This window comes from Coregonus clupeaformis, chromosome 20 (assembly GCF_020615455.1).
Source record: "Coregonus clupeaformis isolate EN_2021a chromosome 20, ASM2061545v1, whole genome shotgun sequence".
Taxonomy (NCBI): domain Eukaryota; kingdom Metazoa; phylum Chordata; class Actinopteri; order Salmoniformes; family Salmonidae; genus Coregonus; species Coregonus clupeaformis.
This window is the reverse complement of record NC_059211.1, coordinates 48,108,078-48,128,822: the sequence shown is the minus strand read 5'-3', so window position 1 is coordinate 48,128,822 and position 20,745 is coordinate 48,108,078. Positions and strand designations below refer to the sequence as shown.

General features: G+C 42.4%; 1 protein-coding gene across 2 annotated transcripts; it reads right to left on the bottom strand.

Moving 5' to 3' along the window:
* Window positions 1-1,832: 1,832 nt before the first annotated feature.
* On the bottom strand, window positions 1,833-20,736 carry LOC121533568 (mitochondrial coenzyme A transporter SLC25A42-like). Of its 2 annotated transcripts, none has more exons than XM_041839631.2 (8): window positions 20,430-20,736; window positions 19,583-19,723; window positions 16,893-16,992; window positions 16,348-16,373; window positions 13,456-13,622; window positions 9,971-10,087; window positions 3,100-3,251; window positions 1,833-2,992 (listed from the first exon to the last, which is right to left on the bottom strand). In XM_041839631.2, exons 2-8 carry the CDS (start codon window positions 19,661-19,663, stop codon window positions 2,667-2,669), a joined length of 969 nt encoding a protein of 322 aa, XP_041695565.1. In that variant the 5' UTR covers window positions 19,664-19,723; window positions 20,430-20,736; the 3' UTR covers window positions 1,833-2,666. The 2 variants fall into 2 exon arrangements, with proteins under 2 accessions (XP_041695565.1, XP_041695564.1); XM_041839630.2 differs by having other exon boundaries at window positions 20,420-20,735.
* Between the last annotated feature and the right edge of the window lie 9 nt (window positions 20,737-20,745).

The window sequence follows — 20,745 nt, the reverse complement described above, 5'->3', positions numbered from 1 at the left end:
TGACTTTCCAGTCTACCAGATAATAACGTTTCTGTGTTCTGCACATACAGTGGACCGTTTCAGCCCCAGCTTTCAGTTTGCTGAACACTTGGCTCCATCTTGTGGACAAATAGAGATACTGTTTCATGTTACGATAAAACATTTATTTCAAGTACAGTAGTGATTAGCCTGTGATTGTTGTATCCTGTACATTAATCATTCCCAAAAAATATTTCAATTAGACATCAAGTTTAGTAATTAATACAGATTGTGTTTTTAGCATAATTAGTTATGATCAATGGTTATTTCACATTACACTGATTTCCAGAAGTACCTTTTTTAGCATATAAGAATATTCAAGACATCAATATCTAATCGAATCAATTTTATTGGTCACATACACATATTCAGCAGATGTTATTGCAGGTGTAGCGAAATGCTTGTGTAAAGTATTAACAAACATATAAACAGATATATGACAAACTGAATTTCCTTAACAATAAGACTACATATAGTTGAAAGAGTATCTTAATATTAGAAATATACTGATTATATATTTATTCCTTAGGCTACATGCAGTGGGCAAATTTAGGATGATATCTATTAGATTCCAGTTAGACACTACAACACTATATTTCTATACACCAGCCAGTGAAACTGTGCAGTCCTGCTGACATGATTACTGACTGTAAAATGTATGAATGTATTTATCTCTGTCATCAATGTGAAAGGGCATCGGCCAGCTATCGCACACTGACATAATCAGGTTCAATATTATACTGTATTGTATGCAACAACAAAAAAATGAAATTATATGTTATACTAATACAATTGCTCAGATAGATTTTGTTTAAGAATTAATGACCAAAAAAATTTAAAAGAGGGGTAAAAATTGTTACTCGTTTTCAAAACTCCCCTTGCGAGGATAACGTCACTGAGCCTTTTTCTCAAATGTTTTATGAGATTGGAGAACACATTGGGAGGGATCTTAGACCATTTCTCCATACAGAATCTTTCCAGATCCTTGATATCCTTTGTCTGCGCTTATGGACTGCCCTCTTCAATTCAAACCACAGGTTTTCAACGGGGTTCAAGTCCGGAGACTGAGATGGCCATTGCCAAATGTTGATTTTGTGGTCAATTAACCATTTCTTTGTGGATTTTGATGTGTGCTTGGGGTTATCATCTTGCTGGAAGATCCACTTGTGGCCAAGTTTCGGCAACTAGGTTTTTGGCTAAAATGTCCTGGTACTGGGTAAAGTTCCTGATGCCATTGACCTTAACAAGGGCCCCAGGACCAGTGGAAGCAAAATAGCCCAATAACATCAAAGACCCACCCCCATATTTTACAGTAGGTATGTTTTTTTCTCTCTTCATATGCATGTTTTTTCATGTCATCTGACCATAGCAAAGGTTCCAATCCAAGTGCCAATGCCGTTTAGCAATCTCCAATTGTTGGATGACATGACAATTGAGCTCTTTGGTCATGCACACTGGTTAATTAACCACAAAATCAACATTTGGCAATGGCCATCTCAGTCTCCGGACTTGAAACACATTAAAAACCTGTGGTTTTAATTGAGTAGGGCAGTCCATAAGCGCAGACTAAGAATATCAAGGATCTGGAAAGATTCTGTATGGAGGAATGGTCTAAGATCTCTCCCAATGTGTTCTCCAACTCATAAAACATAGAAAAAGGCTCAGTGCCGTTATCCTCGCAGGGGGAGGTATTGAAAACAAGTGTGGCAATAATTTTGACCCCTATCTTTTTTAGAGAAAGAAAAATTACTTGTTAAACAAAATCTCTTTCTCTGAGCAATTGTATTATTATAAAATATAATTCTAACATTTTTATGAGCATACAATATAGCTCAGTATTTATTTTATAGTCTTTTTTGCTCATCTTTATCAAGGGTGCCAATAATTTTTTACCTGACAGTACATTCGTTTCCATTCCATTCCATCTTGGCACGTCATAAAATGGACATTACTAACCGTCAAAATCCAGCAACAAGCTCTTTGGAACAAGGCTACATTCTCCTCAACTACCAGCAATCAACAAAGCAAGGCGCACTAGGTGAATCTTCCATGAAACGTTGATGCTAAATGCAAAAGTGAGCGAAGAGCAGCGAATTACAGCTGCAACGAGCCCTGAAATAATCAAGAATCAAGAAGAAAAGCAGCAATGCATGGTTAAAAATATAAAAGTGAATCTTCAGTTAAAAGCAACAGAAAACATTGTGAGCACAAACAGTTGATAAAATACTGTACTAAAATGAACCCATAGTAAAGTTCTTCACCTCTCTGAATATCTCCAGACCCAGTAAAAGTGCCCTTACCAAACATAATACCACAATCTCAACCAAATATAAGGACTGGAAACGTAAAATAATTCACATTCTCATACCTCTCATATTGCAAACTCATGCACACATCTACCCTGTTTGAGGACACTTATTTTAGCCTTAGTGCAGACACCCCATCCATCAACAGCAAGAGTGGGGGGTCTGGCTGTGCGTGCTTAATGTGTGTCAGAGGATGTGCGCTTAAATAAACTGACAGCTTCTGCCTCCCCTTTCAATCCCTATCTGACGTGTAGAGTGCAGAGGATCCATATTGTGTCTGTGACCGACGGACTACAACTGTAGTCCCAACAGTGACCCTTTCCTCTGGCTCCCCCTGCTGAATCAGTGTGTGAAGTATCCCAACTGGTGCATCTTGTGCAGGAGGTTGTGCATGAGGTCAAAGGTGGTGAAGCTGACCCCCACAGCGATAGGACCTTTGATCCAGTTCATACTGAGGCCCTTGTAGAGTCCACGCACCACCCCCTCCTGCACCACAATCGTCTTCATGGTGCCCAGGACGCTGCCGTACTGTTGGCCCGTCACCCCCGCTGTCTGCATACGTCGGCGAACCACGTCCAGCGGGTAAGAGGCCGACTGGCCGATCAGGCCGGCACACGCGCCAAACGCCAGACGCTCGTAGGAGTACGGCTGGGACCGCCTAGTCCTCTCTGGAGAAAGGAATGGGAGAAGGAGAGAAAGAAAGATCAAATTAAGCCCTTCATCAAAAATCCAATCATTCAATTAAGAAAATTATAACATAAAAAGGAGGCTGTACCTGCATGCAGATTCTTGAGGGTCTCATATGTGAAGAAGGTGATTCCTGAGTATGGGATCACTCCCAGGATGGTTGGGCAGAAGCCTCTGTACAGGGTCTTAATGCCCTCCTCCTGTGTAATGCGTACAAACACGTGCAGAATGTTGCTGTACCTGTAGGGAAGAAAGATTAGAGATAAGAGTAGGATATTAACCTATATGGATATTTATATAAGGATAAAAACATGACCTATATTAACCTATATGCCTGTTAATCTTTGACTAAGTGGGCAAAGGGGAAACCACATGCAGGCAGGACTCTAAATTAACATTTTTCATTGGTAGCACTGGTGCTTCCAACATAAAAAAGTTAGGAGCGCCAAATGAAATTTAGGAGTTCTAGTTACTTTTGAAGCACGTTTTTGTTTTTTGTTTTTACTTTTATACATTCAAGAAAATGAACATTCCAAATAAACCAAAAATAATTTTAAAAACTACAAGGTACAATTACAATACTACACTTTCAACAAATAAACCATTACAATATATCGAAACAACTGCAATCCTCAATTAATTCCTTTAACACCAGATTCCTAAACTGCCCTAGCAGCACCAGGGAATGAAGATGAAAGGGAATTTGCAGGTTATTCCAACAATGGGGACACTAAAACTAAAGGAGGACCTCAAGAGTTAACCAACCCTGTGAGCAGGTTTGGTAGCTCATTCTTTTATACTTTAGCAATGACGTTAGGTAAGTCGGAAGCTTGTGTAGTAGAGCTTTGTAAACAAAAAGGGAATAATTAATTGATCAACAGGACTTTAATGAGGACCAGCCAACCTTTTGATACAGGGGTGACTATCAAAACTGTCACCAGTGATAAAACGAATGGCACTATGGTAGACAAAATCCAAAGGCTTAAGAGTAGTGGCTGCTGCAATCTGGTAAATGGTGTCACCATAATCAAGAACTGGCTGGAAAATTGACTGTACAATCTGCTTCCTGCTCATCTGTATGTTTTTTAAACATGAATTCTTTGTCAATCCAAATGCCCAGATATTTGTAGGCGGGAACCCGATCAATGGGAGAACCATCCAATGAATAAATAAGTATTACATCTGAAACATTCTTGCGAGAACAACATGTATTTAGTCTTGCCCGCATTAAGTACAAGTTTTAAACCAACCAGGGCTTTCTGTAAGGTAACAAGGTCAGATCACAGCTCTAACATAGCCTGGTCAACAGTTGGGGCAATTGCATACATAAGCGTCATCTGCATACAGATGAATATTACAAGTTTTAACAGATAGACCAATATTATTTATATAAATAGTAAAGAGAACAGGTCCCAGTGCCGACCCCAGCGGTACACCTTTAGTAACATCCAGGAAACTAGACTTAACACCATCAGAGATCACACATTGAGTCCTGTCCTGTCATTTTCAAATCACTTGCAAGAAGCCTGATCCAGGTCTATTTCAGTCTACCTTTGAATAAGAATGTGATGGTCAACGGTATCGAAGGCCTAGGAAAGGTCTATAAATAAGGCAGAACAATGATTTTTATGATCCAAGCAATTTAACACATCATCTAAAACAAGTGTAGCAGCTGAAACTGTGCTATGTCCAGGTCTAAAAACAGGAGTGGTGCACATTAAGAATAGAGTGAGAAGTTACAAAAGTTCTTAGCTGAAAGTTAGTCGGGGAATCTAAAACTTTGGAAAGGCAAGATCATTTGGAAATTGGACAGTCAGAAGGATCTCCTCCTTTATGTAGGGGGAGGACATGTGCCGCTTTCCAGATCTTAGGGATAACACCAGAAACAAGTTAAAAATATAGGTCAGTGGTTGTGCAATAAGTGGGGCAGAGAGCTGCAGTAAGAAGAGATCAAGCAACCACAGGGCTCTCCAGAGGGTGGTGCGGTCTTCCCAACGCATCACCGGGGGCACACTGCCTGCCAACCAGGACATCTACAGCACCCGGTGTAACAGGAAGGCCAAAAAGATAATCAAGGACCTCAGCCACGGCCTGTTCACCCCGCTACCATCCAGAAGGCGAGGTCAGTACAGGTGCATCAAAGCTAGGACCGAGAGACTGAAAAACAGCTTCTATCTCAAGGCCATCAGACTGTCACCACTATCCGGCCCCCGCCCAGTACCCTTGCCCTGAACTTTAGTCACTGTCACTAGCCGGCTACCACCCGGTTACTCTACCATGCACCTTAGAGGTTGCTACCATATGTACATAGTCATGAAACACTGGTCACTTTAATAATGTTTACATACTGCTTTACCCACTTCATATATACAGTGGGGAAAACAAGTATTTCATACACTGCCGATTTTGCAGGTTTTCCTACTTACAAAGCATGTAGAGGTCTGTAATTTTTATCATAGGTACACTTCAACTGTGAGAGACGGAATCTAAAACAAAAATCCAGAAAATCACTTTGTATGATTTTTAAGTAATTAATTTGCATTTTATTGTACATAAGTATTTGATCACCTACCAACCAGTAAGAATTCCGGCTCTCACAGACCTGTTAGTTTTTCTTTAAGAAGTCCTCCTGTTCTCCACTCATTACCTGTATTAACTGCACCTGTTTGAACTCGTTACCTGTATAAAAGACACCTGACCACACACTCAATCAAACAGACTCCAACCTCTCCACAATGGCCAAGACCAGAGAGCTGTGTAAGGACATCAGGGATAAAATTGTAGACCTGCACAAGGCTGGGATGGGCTACAGGACAATAGGCAAGCAGCTTGGTGAGAAGGCAACAACTGTTGGCGCAATTATTGGAAAATGGAAGAAGTTCAAGATGACGGTCAATCACCCTCGGTCTGGGGCTCCATGCAAGATCTCACCTCGTGGGGCATCAATGATCATGAGGAAGGTGAGGGATCAGCCCAGAACTACACGGCAGGACCTGGTCAATGACCTGAAGAGAGCTGGGACCACAGTCTCAAAGAAAACCATTAGTAACACACTATGCCGTCATGGATTAAAATCCTGCAGCGCACGCAAGGTCCCCCTGCTCAAGCCAGCGCACGTCCAGGCCCGTCTGAAGTTTGCCAATGACCATCTGGATGATCCAGAGGAAGAATGGGAGAAGGTCATGTGGTCTGATGAGACAGAAATATAGCTTTTTGGTCTAAACTCCACTCGCCGTGTTTGGAGGAAGAAGAAGGATGAGTACAACCCCAAGAACACCATCCCAACCGTGAAGCATGGAAGTGGAAACATCATTCTTTGGGGATGCTTTTCTGCAAAGGGGACAGAGCGACTGCACCGTATTGAGGGGAGGATGGATGGGGCCATGTATCGCGAGATCTTGGCCAACAACCTCCTTCCCTCAGTAAGAGCATTGAAGATGGGTTGTGGCTGGGTCTTCCAGCATGACACCGACCCGAAACACACAGCCAGGGCAACTAAGGAGTGGCTCCGTAAGAAGCATCTCAAGGTCCTGGAGTGGCCTAGCCAGTCTCCAGACCTGAGCCCAATAGAAAATCTTTGGAGGGAGCTGAAAGTCTGTATTGCCCAGCGACAGCCCCGAAACCTGAAGGATCTGGAGAAGGTCTGTATGGACGAGTGGGCCAAAATCCCTGCTGCAGTGTGTGCAAACCTGGTCAAGACCTACAGGAAATGTATGATCTCTGTAATTGCAAACAAAGGTTTCTGTACCAAATATTAAGTTCTGCTTTTCTGATGTATCAAATACTTATGTCATGCAATAAAATGCAAATTAATTACTTAAAAATCATACAATGTGATTTTCTGGATTTTTGTTTTAGATTCCGTCTCTCACAGTTGAAGTGTACCTATGATAAACATTACAGACCTCTACATGCTTTGTAAGTAGGGAAACCTTAGTCACGGCCTATCCTATTTAACTATTGCTGTACATATACTATTCTTCAGACATACTACATATTCTGTCCATATTGTCTATACTGTACATCCCATCACACACCTATATATATATATACACACATACAGTGCCTTCGGAAAGTATTCAGACCCATTGACTTTTTCCACATTTTGTTATGTTACAGCCTTATGGATGGATCAATGGATAAAATAAAACAATTTCCTCAGCAATCTACACAATACCCCATAATGACAAAGCGAAAACAGGTTTTTAGAAATGTTTGCAAATGTATAAAAAATACAAAACAAATACCTTATTTACATAAGTATTCAGCCCCTTTGCTATGAGACTCGAAATTGAGATCAGGTGCATCCTGTTTCCATTGATCATCCCTGAGAGTCCACCTGTGGTAAATTCAATTGGTCGGACATGATTTGGAAAGGCTCACACCTGTCTATATAAGGTCCCACAGTTGACAGTGCATGTCAGAGCAAAAACCAAGCCATGATGTCGAAGGAATTGTCCATAGAGCTCCGAGACAGGATTGTGTCGAGGCACAGATCTGGGGAAGGGTACCAAAACATTTCTGCAGCATTGAAGGAAAAGCAGCCAACAAGTGCTCAGCATATGTGGGAACTCCTTCAAGACTGTTGGAAAAACATTCCAGGTGAAGCTGGTTGAGAGAATGCCAAGAGTGTGCAAAGCTGTCATCAAGGCAAAGGGTGACTACTTTGAAGATTCTCAAATATATTTTGATTTGTTTAACACTTTTTTGGTTACTACATGATTCCATGTAGTATTTTCATGTGTTATTTTATAGTTTTGGTGTCTTCACTATTATTCTACAATGTAGAAAATAGTAAAAAATAAAGAAAAACCCTGGAATGAGTAGGTGTCCAAACTTATGACTGGTACTGTATATAAATATTACACACACACAGTGCATTCGGAAAGTATTCAGACCCCTTTTTCCACATTTTGTTGACAGTGCATGTCAGAATACTTTCCGAATCTCTCTCTCTAGATTTGTGTGTATTGTTAGATATTACTGCACTGTTGGAACTAGGAACACAAGCATTTCGCTACACCCGCAATAACATCTGCTAAATATGTGTATGTGACCAATAAAATTAGATTTGATGTGAATCAGCCCATTTTTACATCAATCTTTAGCAAAGTACTTAGTACATCATAGACATCAAAGGGTTGAAATCAAAATAAAGTATGTGAGTCTGTTAGTGCGTCATTCTCTACAATCTGTTCTGAGGTGACTAAAGGACTCCCTCTAGTGGGATGAGATTAATTTCAAACAGGTGGCCAGCTGAAGCAAAATGGTTATTGAAAGCGTCACAAATTTTCTTTTTGTCTAGAGTGGGTGCAGAGGCTGTCAAAACCTGCTGGGGCAATGAGGGGAATTGTCTGGATTAACACCACTCTCAGATACACAATTCAAGAAATATGTTGATTTTGCTTTTTTAACCAGGGATAGACATTTTATTCTCAAATGTCTGAAGGACTGCCAATCAGACGTAGAATCAGTCCATCTAGCCTTAGCCAAAGCTACATTTCTTTCCTGTAACCAAGGATAAAATCGGTTTTTTAACCATCGTTTTTTGTAAGGCATACGTTTATGTGCAAGAGATTAAAACAGGGAAAAAAAAAAAATGGTGCCCTTGAAACTAATATGTAACACTGTAAACAGTGTTTGTACATTAGTTTATTATAAACGCTAAATAAATTGATAGGAATACCTGTCATTGAAATTGCAAAGTCATATGTGGAATATTAGGTTCCTACATTGTGTATAAATCACTATTTTCCTATTGAGATTCATTACATAGAAAATTGTACACAGTCTCTATTAAAAACGTCAGGTTTGTGACAACGACATTGCTATGATCATTGATCTCCTGAAGAAGCTATCCCTTGTCCTTTCTTTCTATGGCCCCAAATGTGTGGACAAAGACAGTACAGTATGAAGATAAGCAGAAACTGCTTCTTCAATAGAAATCCCTGATCACACTTGTAGGCGATGTCATGGCGACGTTGGCTAGCTAAATGTGTAGAAACATGTCATCGGGCCTAACTTTCGTCTCGCGCAAAACTGTGCATGTGCAGGCCGTCAAATCAAAGGTACTCCTTAATATAAAGTCTTTTTTGACAAAAATCACTTTCACAAGGTTGGAGTAATAACATGTTTAACTACTTAAGACGTCTCGAATCTAGGTTGTGCCTTTAGATATTGAGAAAATTAACAACTATGGATTACATTTTCAGTTCTCCCATTGACTTCTCAAACCCCAAACCCCGGCCCAGTCTGCTTGATATGTTTCGCAAGTGTTCCCGGAAGTTTCGCGATGTTGTGCCTTTAGAAACTCTGTGGTTTGGATATACTGGTAAAGTTACCAGCAGACCCGTCGCCAGACCTCAGTCTTAAGGGGGGCATATGAAATGCATGGGAGGGCACAATTATTATTAGCCTACATTACGTATATTTAATAATAAATTCCCTCAAGTGGGGGGGGCACAAGCATTTTTGGGGGCGGGCCCGGCCCCCTATGGCCCGCCCATAGCGACGGGTGTGGTTACCAGGTTGTTAGCTAGCTAGCCAATGAGGTAACATGACTGAACAAAGTGTAAACAAATGGTTAACGACGCACAAGTAGTTTTAGAATGGCCCACGACATGGTTTATGAATGTAAAATGTGGTTTATGAATGTAAAATGTGGTCCTAGCGATCCGCTACAGGAATATAAAAATGTTGCGCCGATAATATGGGTCAGATCTTTTGACCTGGTTGGGTTAGAAGCAAGCAGTTTTCGCTGTAGTAATGGTGCAACCATGACGCTAACGAATATGCACTCGCTTGTTTCTCTAAGGCACTCAGAAACAACAATTACGGGAGATTTTGTTCATAGTCGCACAATATTTGGTCGCATTTTTGGTCGCACTTTAGAGACCTGCGTGCAGGTATGTTTATACATTCAAAGATTGACATTTATGAGTGTTATCGGAGTGCCCTACATTTGTCTGGGCGTCACTGCCATCCTGGCCCGCACCATGTCCAGGGGATAGGTGAGCATGGCAGCTGTGGTGCCAGCCAACGACCCTGCCAGGAAACGTGGAAAAGGAGGAAGGGCTCTGAAACAGACAGATAGATCAAATTACATTAAAATCAAATAACATTTTATTGGTCACATACACGTGTTTAGCAGATGTTATTGCGGGTGTAGCGAAATGGTTGTGTTTCTAGCTCCAACAGTGCAGTAAAATCTAACAAGTAATATCGAACAATTTCACAACATATACCCAATACACACAAATCTAAGTAAAGCAATGGAATTAAGAATATATAAATAAATATATGGACGAGCAATGTTAGAGCGGCATAGACTAAGATACAGTAGAATTGTATAGAATACAGTATATACATATGAGATGAGTAATGCAAGATATGTAAACATTATTAAAGTAACTTGTTTTCCATTTATTAAAGTGGCCAGTGATTTCTAATCTGTGTATATAGGCAGCAGCCTCTAATGTGCTAGTGAAGGCTCTTTAACGGTCTGATGGCCTTGAGATAGAAGCTGTTTTTCAGTCTCTCGGTCCCAGCTTTGATGCACCTGTGCTGACCTCGCCTTCTGGATGATAGCGGGGTGAACAAGCAGTGGGTCGGGTTGATGTTGTCCTTGATTATCGGGTGCTCTAGGTGTCCTGGAGGGCTGGTAGTTTGCCCCCGGCAGACCGCACCACCCTCTGGAGAGCCCTGCGGTTGCGGGCGGTGCAGTTGCCGTACCAGGCAGTGATACAGCCTGACAGGATGCTCTCAATTGTACATCTCTAAAAGTTTGTGAGGGTTTTAGGTGCCAAGCCAAATTTCTTCAGCCTCCTGAGGTTGAAGAGGTGCTGTTGCGCCTTCTTCACCACACTGTCTGTGTGGGTGGACCATTTCAGTTTGTCAGTGATGTGTATGCTGAGGAACTTGAAGCTTTCCACCTTCTCCACTGCGGTCCCGTCGATGTGGATAGGGGGGTGTTCCCTCTGCTGTTTCCTGAAGTCCACGATCATCTCCTTTGTTTTGTTGACATTGTGTGAGAGGTTATTTCCCTGGCACCACACTCCCAGAGTCCTCACCTCCTCCCTGTAGGCTTTCTCGTCATTGTTGGTAATCAAGCCTACTACTGTTGTGTCGTCTGCAAACTTGATGATTGAGTTGGAGACGTGCTTGGCCACGCTGTCATGGGTGAACAGTGAGTACAGGAGGGGGCTGAGCACGCACCCTTGTGGGGCCTCAGTGTTGAGGATCAGCGAAGTGGAGGTGTTGTTTCCTACCTTCACCACCTGGGGGCGGCCTGTCAGGAAGTCCAGGAACCAGTTGCACAGGGCGGGGTTCAGACCCAGGGCCTCAAGCTTAATGATGAGCTTGGAGGGTACTATGGTGTTGAATGCTGAGCTATAGTCAATTAACAGCATTCTTACATAGGTATTCCTCTTGTCCAGATGGGATAGGGCAGTGTGCAGTGTGATGGCGATTGCATCATCTGTGGATGTATTGGGGCGGTAAGCAAATTGAAGTGGGTCTAGGGCGGCAGGTAAGGTAGAAGTGATATGATCCTTGACTAGTCTCTCAAAGCCCTTCATGATGACAGAAGTGAGTGCTAAGGGGGCGAGTCATTTAGTTCAGTTACCTTTGCTTTCTTGGGTACAGGGACAATGGTGGCCATCTTGAAGCATGTGGGGACAGCAGACTGGGATAGGGAGAGATTGAATATGTCCGTAAACACACCAGCCAGCTGGTCTGCGCAAGCTCTGAGGACGCGGCTAGGGATGCCATCTGGGCCGGCAGCCATGTGAGGGTTAACACGCTTAAATGTCTTACTCACGTCGGCCACAGAGAAGGAGAGCCCACAGTCCTTGGTAGCGGGCCACGTCGGTGGCACTGTATTATCCTCAAAGCAGGCGAAGAAGGTGTTTAGCTTGTCCGGAAGCAAGACGTCAGTGTTCGCGACGTGGCTGGTTTTCTTTTTGTAGTCCGTGATTGTCTGTAGACCCTGCCACATGCGTCTTGTGTCTGAGCCGTTGAATTGTGACTCCACTTTGTCCCTATACTGATGTTTTGCCTGTTTGATTGCCTTGCCGAGGGAATAACTACACTGTTTGCATTCTGCCATATTTCCAGTCACCTTGCCATGGTTAAATGCGGTGGTTCGCGCTTTCAGTTTTGCGTGAATGCTGCCATCTATCCATGGTTTCTGGTTAGGGTTGGTTTTAATAGTCACAGTGGGTACAACATCTCCTATACACTTCCTGATAAACTCAGTCACTGTATCAGTATATACGTCGATATTATTCTCTGAAGCTACCCGGAACATATCCCAGTCCGCGTGATCAAAACAATCTTGAAGCGTGGATTCCGATTGGTCAGACCAGCGTTAAATAGTCCTTAGCACGGGTACTTCCTGTTTGAGTGTTTTAGCAGTGCAAGTACTACAGTCGATGTGTTGATAGAACTTCGGTAACCTTTTCCTCAAATTTGCTTTGTTAAAATCCCCAGCTACATTAAATGCAGCCTCAGGATATGTGGTTTCCAGTTTGCATAGAGTCCAGTGAAGTTATTTGAGGGCCGTCGTGGTATCGGCTTAAGGGGGGATATACACGGCCGTGACTATAACCAAATAAAATTATCTTGGGAGATAATACGGTCAGCATTTGATTGTGAGGTATTCTAGGTCGGGTGAACAAAAGGACTTGAGTTCCTGTATGTTATCACAGTTACACCATGAGTCGTTAATCACCTCCGCCTTTCTGCTTCCCGGAGAGATATTTATTCCTGTCTGCGCGATGAACTGAGAACCCAACTGGCTGGACCGACTCGGACAGTATATCCAGAGAGAGCCATGTTTCCGTGAAAACAGAGTATGTTACAATCCCTGATGTCTCTCTGGAAAGAAACCCTCGCCCTGAGCTCGTCAACTTTATTATCCAGAGACTGAACATTAGCGAGTAATATACTCTGAAGCGGTGGGTGGTGTGCACGCCTCCTAAGTCGGACTAGAAGGCCGCTCCGAGTACCTCTCCTCCGGCGTTGTTTTGGGTTGGCCTCTGGAATTAGTTAAATTGCCCTGGGAGGCGCGAACAAAGGATCTGCTTCGGGAAAGTCGTATTCCTGGTCAAAATGCTGGTAGTGCTGGTGAGTTAACGCCGCTCTGATACCAAATAGTTCTTCCCGGCTGTATGTAATAACACAAACAATTTTCTGGGCTAATAACGTAAGAAATAATACATTAAAAAAACAAAATACTGCAAAGTTTCCTAAGAGCTAGAAGCAAGGCAGCCCTCTCTGTCGGCGCCATCTGTCAGCTATTGTTTCTACAATGCATATCATTGTATTATTAGGGTTTTTTTCACACTAGAGAAAATGGTTTGTTCTGTTCAAGAAAGATCACTGAAGGGTTGCCATTAACAGTATGTGTATTCTCAATTATTTCACTGAAGGGTACTCTACTCACTTTCCCTGGAAGCCGAAGTATCCCCCCAGGATTCTCTTGTACTGGTCGTGGGAGCTGAACTGGATGGCAGCGTAGGGGATGACCCGCACCATGGTGGCAGAGTTGCCCCTCCACAGACTGAGGAAGCCATCTTTCATGTACGTACAATAGAGGAGTCTGAAGGCTTCCTGGGGGGGGGGGGGCAACTCAAACATGCGACATGAAAATCAAACATGCGTGAAATAGGAGAAATATAAGCACCTACCAAATTATTATTATTATTATTACTATTGAAAGGGCTGGAACCCTATTATAATTGCTAGGATTCATAATAAAAAATTTAAAAATGGATTATTTTCTTTTTTTTGGAGAGCTATAGCTCTTAAATGGTAAGACCTTCAAACTTGGTGGGATGGTGTAAGTTGGTGGCCTAATACGTCTGGTTACACGTGATGTAACCAGTCTCAGCCAAATGGTGGCACTATAGTCCTGTGTAGCTCAGTTGGTAGAGCATGGCGCTTGCAACGACAGGGTTGTGGGTTCGATTCCCACGGGGGGCCAGTATGAAAAAAATTTATGCACTCACTAATTGTACGTCGCTCTGGATAAGAGTGTCTGCTAAAATAAACATTTGACTTCAAAAGGTTTAAAATTGTTCAACAGCATCTCCTCAGAGACCACTACACAGATTTTGCAGAAACTTTGTGTACAGCATCTATAGACCAAGATCTTTAAAGGTATTATAAATTAAGTTGATATCTTAAACGTCATGGACGCTGTGAGCCAATGAAGTTGAGTGAGGCTGGGCCTGACAATTCAAGTCGCTCTTGGAGGGAATGGAGCCCCCTGCTGGCCATGCATCTCAATACGCTACAATGTTTCCTGACGTGTGTATTTGTCCACTACCCACATGGATTCAAAAGTATAAAATTGGTGTGAGTACCACAGATGAAGTAAAGACCGGAACCGATTAGATCAAGACTAGGCATGTTAACGGTTAACCATTAAATTGGTTAGCCACAGAAAATATATATATTTGACCATGCTTATCGGTCTATAGGTTAAATTGCATAATTGAGTGGAATTAAATTGGCGCGTTTATATTTTCGTTAGTCGTCATGCGTCTTATTTATCACACGCGCACAGCATACACAGCCTAGTTTGAGGAGCGGAATGGCCTATCACCTGTCAGAGCAGCTCCTCAAAAAGCTAGTACTGCAGTGAAACGTGCTTTTATAAGCCCAGTCATTGTGCAACAAATAACAATTCTAAATGCAATGGCGTGTTCAAAACTTTTTTGATGGCCACGATTAAAAAAAGAGCTACTATTTTTATTTCTCAATCTCAACTCGTAATTAAAGCGCGCCTCCCATTCGCCATTCGAGTGCATAGGCTATAGTCAACGGTAAGCAGAGTCACCCACCACTTTAAAATGTGACCTTGAGGCAGTATAATTGTTTGAAACCTGAACGTTTTACTTTACTTCAAATAATGAGGAATGTCTTACCTTGCTTCAAAGTAGCCTAGCCAAAATCCAACCATAGAAATGTGGAGGCAATTATTTTATAAAGATTTCCTCATGCCATTAACCAGAATGTCTCTCCTACTCTATTGATTTTCAAATCAACTTTCTTTCGTTGTCCAGAAGCCAAAGGCACAATCCTATTCATATTAGCAACCCATCCTAGTTGTGGCTATCAGATTCCCCCTCTTTCTAAGTTGCTAACTGAGATTTTCACCTCTGTCACATGTGGAACCGCTCGCATTAGGTGTGCTGTTTAGAACAGTGTTTTCCCACGAATTGCATTTTGGCAAATGTTTGAAAATGATGTTTTATTAGCTGCTTCATTACAGCAGTTGCATGTTCAATAATAGGCTATAGCCTTTTGACGACAGGCTTGCTATTGTTGCATGTTTTCGTTAATGAAAAATGTCCGTTCCTTGTATGCATGCATAGTATTTTCGGTTGGTCACGCCATTTTACTGTTTGGAATTGTTTTTACAGATTGTTGACCGATTAATGAGGATTGGTTAGTCAGCAGCAAAATATGCATCCCTAATCAAGACGCAGAACAAGACTTTCTGAGACCCAGACCAGTGAATCGACACACAAATCGACCAGACCAAGACCAGTTTAAATGGGGAAAAACAACATCCAGTAGAGTAAACGTGAGTAGAGTATAGTTCAGTACACTATAGTTCAGTACAGTAAAGTACAGTAAGGTCAAGTTCAGTACAGTACAGTATAGTTCAGTACAGTTCAGTTCAGTTCAGTTCAGTACAATACAGTAAAGTACAGTACAGTACTTTAGAGCACAGTGTAGTTGAGTACAGTTCAATACATTATAGACTGGTATGTTTGGGCCAAATATGCATCTATGTTTGGGCTCTTGGAGGGTTGGACCTCCCTGCTGGCTATGCATCGCAATACTCTATACTATTTCTTGAAGTGTGCACTGGTCCACTATTCACATGGTGGTCCTCTGTAGCTGAGTTGGTAGAGCATGGCTCTTGCAACGCCAGGATAGTGGGTTCGATTCTCGTGACCACCCAAATGTAAAGAATGTATGCACGCATGACTAAGTTGTTTTGGATAAAAGCGACCTGCTAAATGGCATATATTACATTATTATTATATTATGTTATAAGATGTGTAAGTGCAAGAAATTGAGTCAAGACTGTTCAGCGTTCTAATATTTAATATACAGAACATTCCCTTTGAAAAAGCAATGTTTTGAGTCGTCCAGCTTCAGACAGACTCATTAAAAAGTAACACACACCCAAGTGACCAAATAACATTCCCATCTAGGAGATAACACCAGTAAATCCTGCTCTGCCAGCCTCTGCCAATTGGGAAGACATACATCAAGTACATCTTTATTTATTTCAATGCAAGTTATATAATACACTCACCTTAGCAGAGAATCTTTGTGAGGACACTAAAGTAGGAGAAGGAGGAAAATAAGTATTACGGCAAAGATACTGTTATGATGTCTCTTCATAGTGGTGGGAACAAGGACATTTAGTAGATAGGTAATTCTTGGTGCCACACAGTCTAGAGGCCAAGGATTCCATTATGTCGAGGGAGCTTACTGAGGTTTATCTTAGAATAAATATGATTGATGGACATGATATACTGACTTGGGGTAGAAGGTAATAACATCAAAGAAGGGAGTGCCAACTGATGGTTAACAGATGTTGTTGAAGAAACGTGTCACATGAGGTATATAAACTGAGATATTTTCTTTGTTCAGTAGTTCGGATGACAAGAGGCAGAGCTTCTTATTTGTATGAACTCTCCATCTAAGTGTTAAATATCTTCTTACATCATGAATTACTTGATACCCGAGAAACTCATCATAACAGATACTAACAATGAAATAAGTACAGTATATATTTACGAAAGGAACCCCTACTTTATATTCTGAATGCATGTTCTTCCAGGGAAATGGCCTTACCTTGGAAGATGATCTTGGTTCTGTCCAGAGGAGCTATGACTGTTTTGGCCACAGCGCCTGCAAATGCTCCACATAGCAGGGAGTCCAACACTGTCCATCTCTGCACACAGAAAGAAACACTCAGTGTTCCACTTCACACAGGACAATAAACATACTCCATAACTCTCACTACAGCAGTAATGGAAACTATAACATTGCATGATCACTGGCTGCAGATATAGGCTAAAGCAGGGCTCTTCAACCCTGCTCCTGGAGAGCTACAGTCCTGTAGGTTTTCACTCCAACCCTAATCTAGCACACCTGATTCTAATAATTAGCTGGTTGATAAACTGAAACAAGTTAGTTAAGTTACAGTTACAACTGAGGTTGGAGCGAAAACCTACAAGAGGGTAGCTCTCCAGGAACAGGGTTGGAGACCCCTGGGCTAAAGTTATCACATATAGGCTATAGGTTTCTCATGCTCTTGGAGTAGTGTAACTTGAACTGTCTTTCAGCAGATTTCTAACCCATTTTACAGTAAACTGTAGTACACCTCTCTTCCACGAGTATACATTCATATGGTCTGCAGAGTAGTAATGCGCCATGATGTCATTGTATCTTGTAGCCTACTTTAGAGTACAGCACTCCAGACATAAACAGCTTTACTTGCCTCTAACTGGAGGTGGAGATAATCTCTTCGCTGGTCCAGAATGTGTTTGTGTGTGTGAGGGTGTGGGTTGTAAAAGTTAATTGGACAGTGGACCCAATAAAATCCCTGATAAGGTGTGTTTGGGATGCAGGGGGAGATAAGTATTTTGAGGCCACACCGGGAATTTGCAAGCAGTCTGCAGCAATGCATAGGTTGGAAAGTTTTGACTTGAGCAGCCATTGAGGGAGGCAGATGCTTTTTTATGGTGACCGACTTCTGTACTGCTCTTTGTTGCTCTCTTGAGCAATTGAAGAATTTGCATTACAGTGATGACTAACATTGCCAGTGCCATTTGGTACTAAACTCAGCAAAAAAGAAACGTCCCTTTTTCAGGACCCTGTCATTCAAAGATAATTAGTAAAAATCCAAATAACTTCACAGATCTTCATTGTAAATGGTTTAAACACTGTTTCCCATGCTTGTTCAATGAACCATAAACAATTAATGAACATGCACCTGTGGTAGGCAATTAAGGTCACAGTTATGAAGACTTAGGACACTAAAGAGGCCTTTCTACTGACTCTGAAAAACACCAAAATAAACATTCCCAGGGTCCCTGCTCATCTGCGTGAACGTGCCTTAGGCATGCTGCAAGGAGGCATGAGGACTGCAGATGTGGCCAGGGAAATAAATTGCAATGTCCGTACTATGAGACGCCTAAGACAGCGCTACAGGGAGACAGGATGGACAGCTGATCGTCCTCGCAGTGGCAGACCACATGTAACAACACCTGCACAGGATCGGTACATCCGAACATCACACCTGCGGGACAGGTACAGGATGGCAACAACAACTGCCTGAGTTAAACAAGGAATGCACAATCCCTCCATCAGTGCTCAGATTGTCCGCAATAGGATGAGAGAGGCTGGACTGAGGACTTGTAGGGCTGTTGTAAGGCAGGTCCTCACCAAACATCACCGGCAACAATGTCGCCTATGGGCACAAACCCACCGTCGCTGGACCAGACAGGACTGGCAAAAAGTGCTCTTCACTGACGAGTCGCGGTTTTGTCTCACCAGGGGTGATGGTCGGATTTGCGTTTATCGTCGAAGGAATGAGCGTTACACCGAAGCCTGTAATCTGGAGCGGGATCGATTTGGAGGTGGAGGGTCCGTCATGGTCTGGGGCGGTGTGTCACAGCATCATCGGACTGAGCTTGTTGTCATTGCAGGCAATCTCAACGCTGTGCGTTACAGGGAAGACATCCTCCTCCCTCATGTGGTACCCTTCCTGCAGGCTCATCCTGACATGACCCTCCAGCATGACAATGCCACCAGCCATATTGCTCGTTCTGTGCGTGATTTCCTGCAAGACAGGAATGTCAGTGTTCTGCCATGGCCAACGAAGAGCCCAGATCTCAATCCCATTGAGCACGTCTGGGACCTGTTGGATCGGAGGGCGAGGGCTAGGGCCATTCCCCCAGAAATGTCCGGGAACTTGCAGGTGCCTTGGTGGAAGAGTGGGGTAACATCTCACAGCAATAACTGGCAAATCTGGTGCAGTCCATGAGGAGGAGATGCACTGCAGTACTTAATGCAGCTGGTGGCCACACCAGATACTGACTGTTACTTTTGATTTTGACCCCCCCCATTATTCAATTTATGTTAGTCACATTTCTGTGGAACTTGTTCAGTTTATGTCTCAGTTGTTGAATCTTATGTTCATACAAATATTTACACATGTTAAGTTTGCTGAAAATAAACACAGTTGACAGGGTGAGGATGTTTCTTTTTTTGCTGAGTTTACTTAGTAATAAATAAAAAATAAAATATACAATCTAGCCTAGTTCACTCTGACCCCATACCCATGTGCCAGGTTCTTCCATGCTACTCAAAGGTTACTTGCTGTTCTGGTAAACATGTTTGACAGCCTTCAGCTGGCTGGTCCTGGCCTGCATGTTCCTGCTATAAACAGCTCTGTGGTATGTAGGCCTGCCTGGCTAGCTGCTGGAAGGCTCCTGCATCAGGGAAAACCCACGAGGTAGGGGGTGAGGGGGGCTCACTTTAGCCTGGCCGGAGGGAGGGAGAGACAGCACTGCTGCCTGGGGCTGTGCCATCTGGTGGTCCTGCACTGTATGGGCCATGTGTGCCCTTGACGACGCCCAGTATCTATGTCAGACACTCAGTCAACACCAGACAATCCACTGTAGGAGATAGAAACATGGTGATAAACAACATACCCTCCCACTGCATGTATACATGAGCTCTGTGTCACCTTCATTAAATATGCTGTTAGATGTATTGGAAATTTACATTTACGTCATTTAGCAGACGCTCTTATCCAGAGCGATTTACAGTTAGTGAGTGCATACATTTTCATAATAATAATAATAATAATATGCCATTTAGCAGACGCTTTTTATCCAACGGACTTACAGTCATGCGTGCATACATTTTTTTTGTGTATGGGTGGTCCCGGGGATCGAACCCACTACCTTGGCGTTACAAGCGCCATGCTCTACCAGCTGAGCTACAGAGGACTTCCCTGTATGTATCAAATGTATCAACTTCCCTATTTGCAAAGTAACAGAAAATAATTAACACCTAACTACATACTGTTTAATTTCCTCTATAGATAAAACAGTCCATCACAATTGGCTATGTAATTAATTCTAGAATATTCCCAGCTTTACCTAAATTTAACATCTTTACTCATTATCAACACAATATATGATATACTATTATGAGACACTCATCATAATAAATTACTGCAAAATAATCCAAACAAATAATTAAATGTTAGAAATAAAAAGTAAACATTGCTGCACACCACTTCAGCCGCACACCATAAATAAAGAAGTGCAATGAATGAATGCGCATAATAATTCCTTCGCCTTTACTCTTGTTTACTGTGCGTGTGTTTGTTGCAAATCCGGCCAATCTTCAACAATCTTCAGCAATGTTTCACATTCAGTGGTCAACTCCTCTGTCGTCTTCCGAGATCCGTCGCCACATTTCCCAGTTTGTTTGATGTCGTTGGGTCAATCTCTGTGGTCAACACATCAGTCTACTTGTCCATCTATCTCACCGTTTATTATTTTTTCCAAGGTGATTGAAAACGACAGGTGCCAAACTGCTACAGGGAAGGTGGTGGCCTATTTTTAGGTGTTGTCTGCCTAAAAATCATTGGAGTTTGCTCACGCACGAGATTATTGTCTTTCAAGGG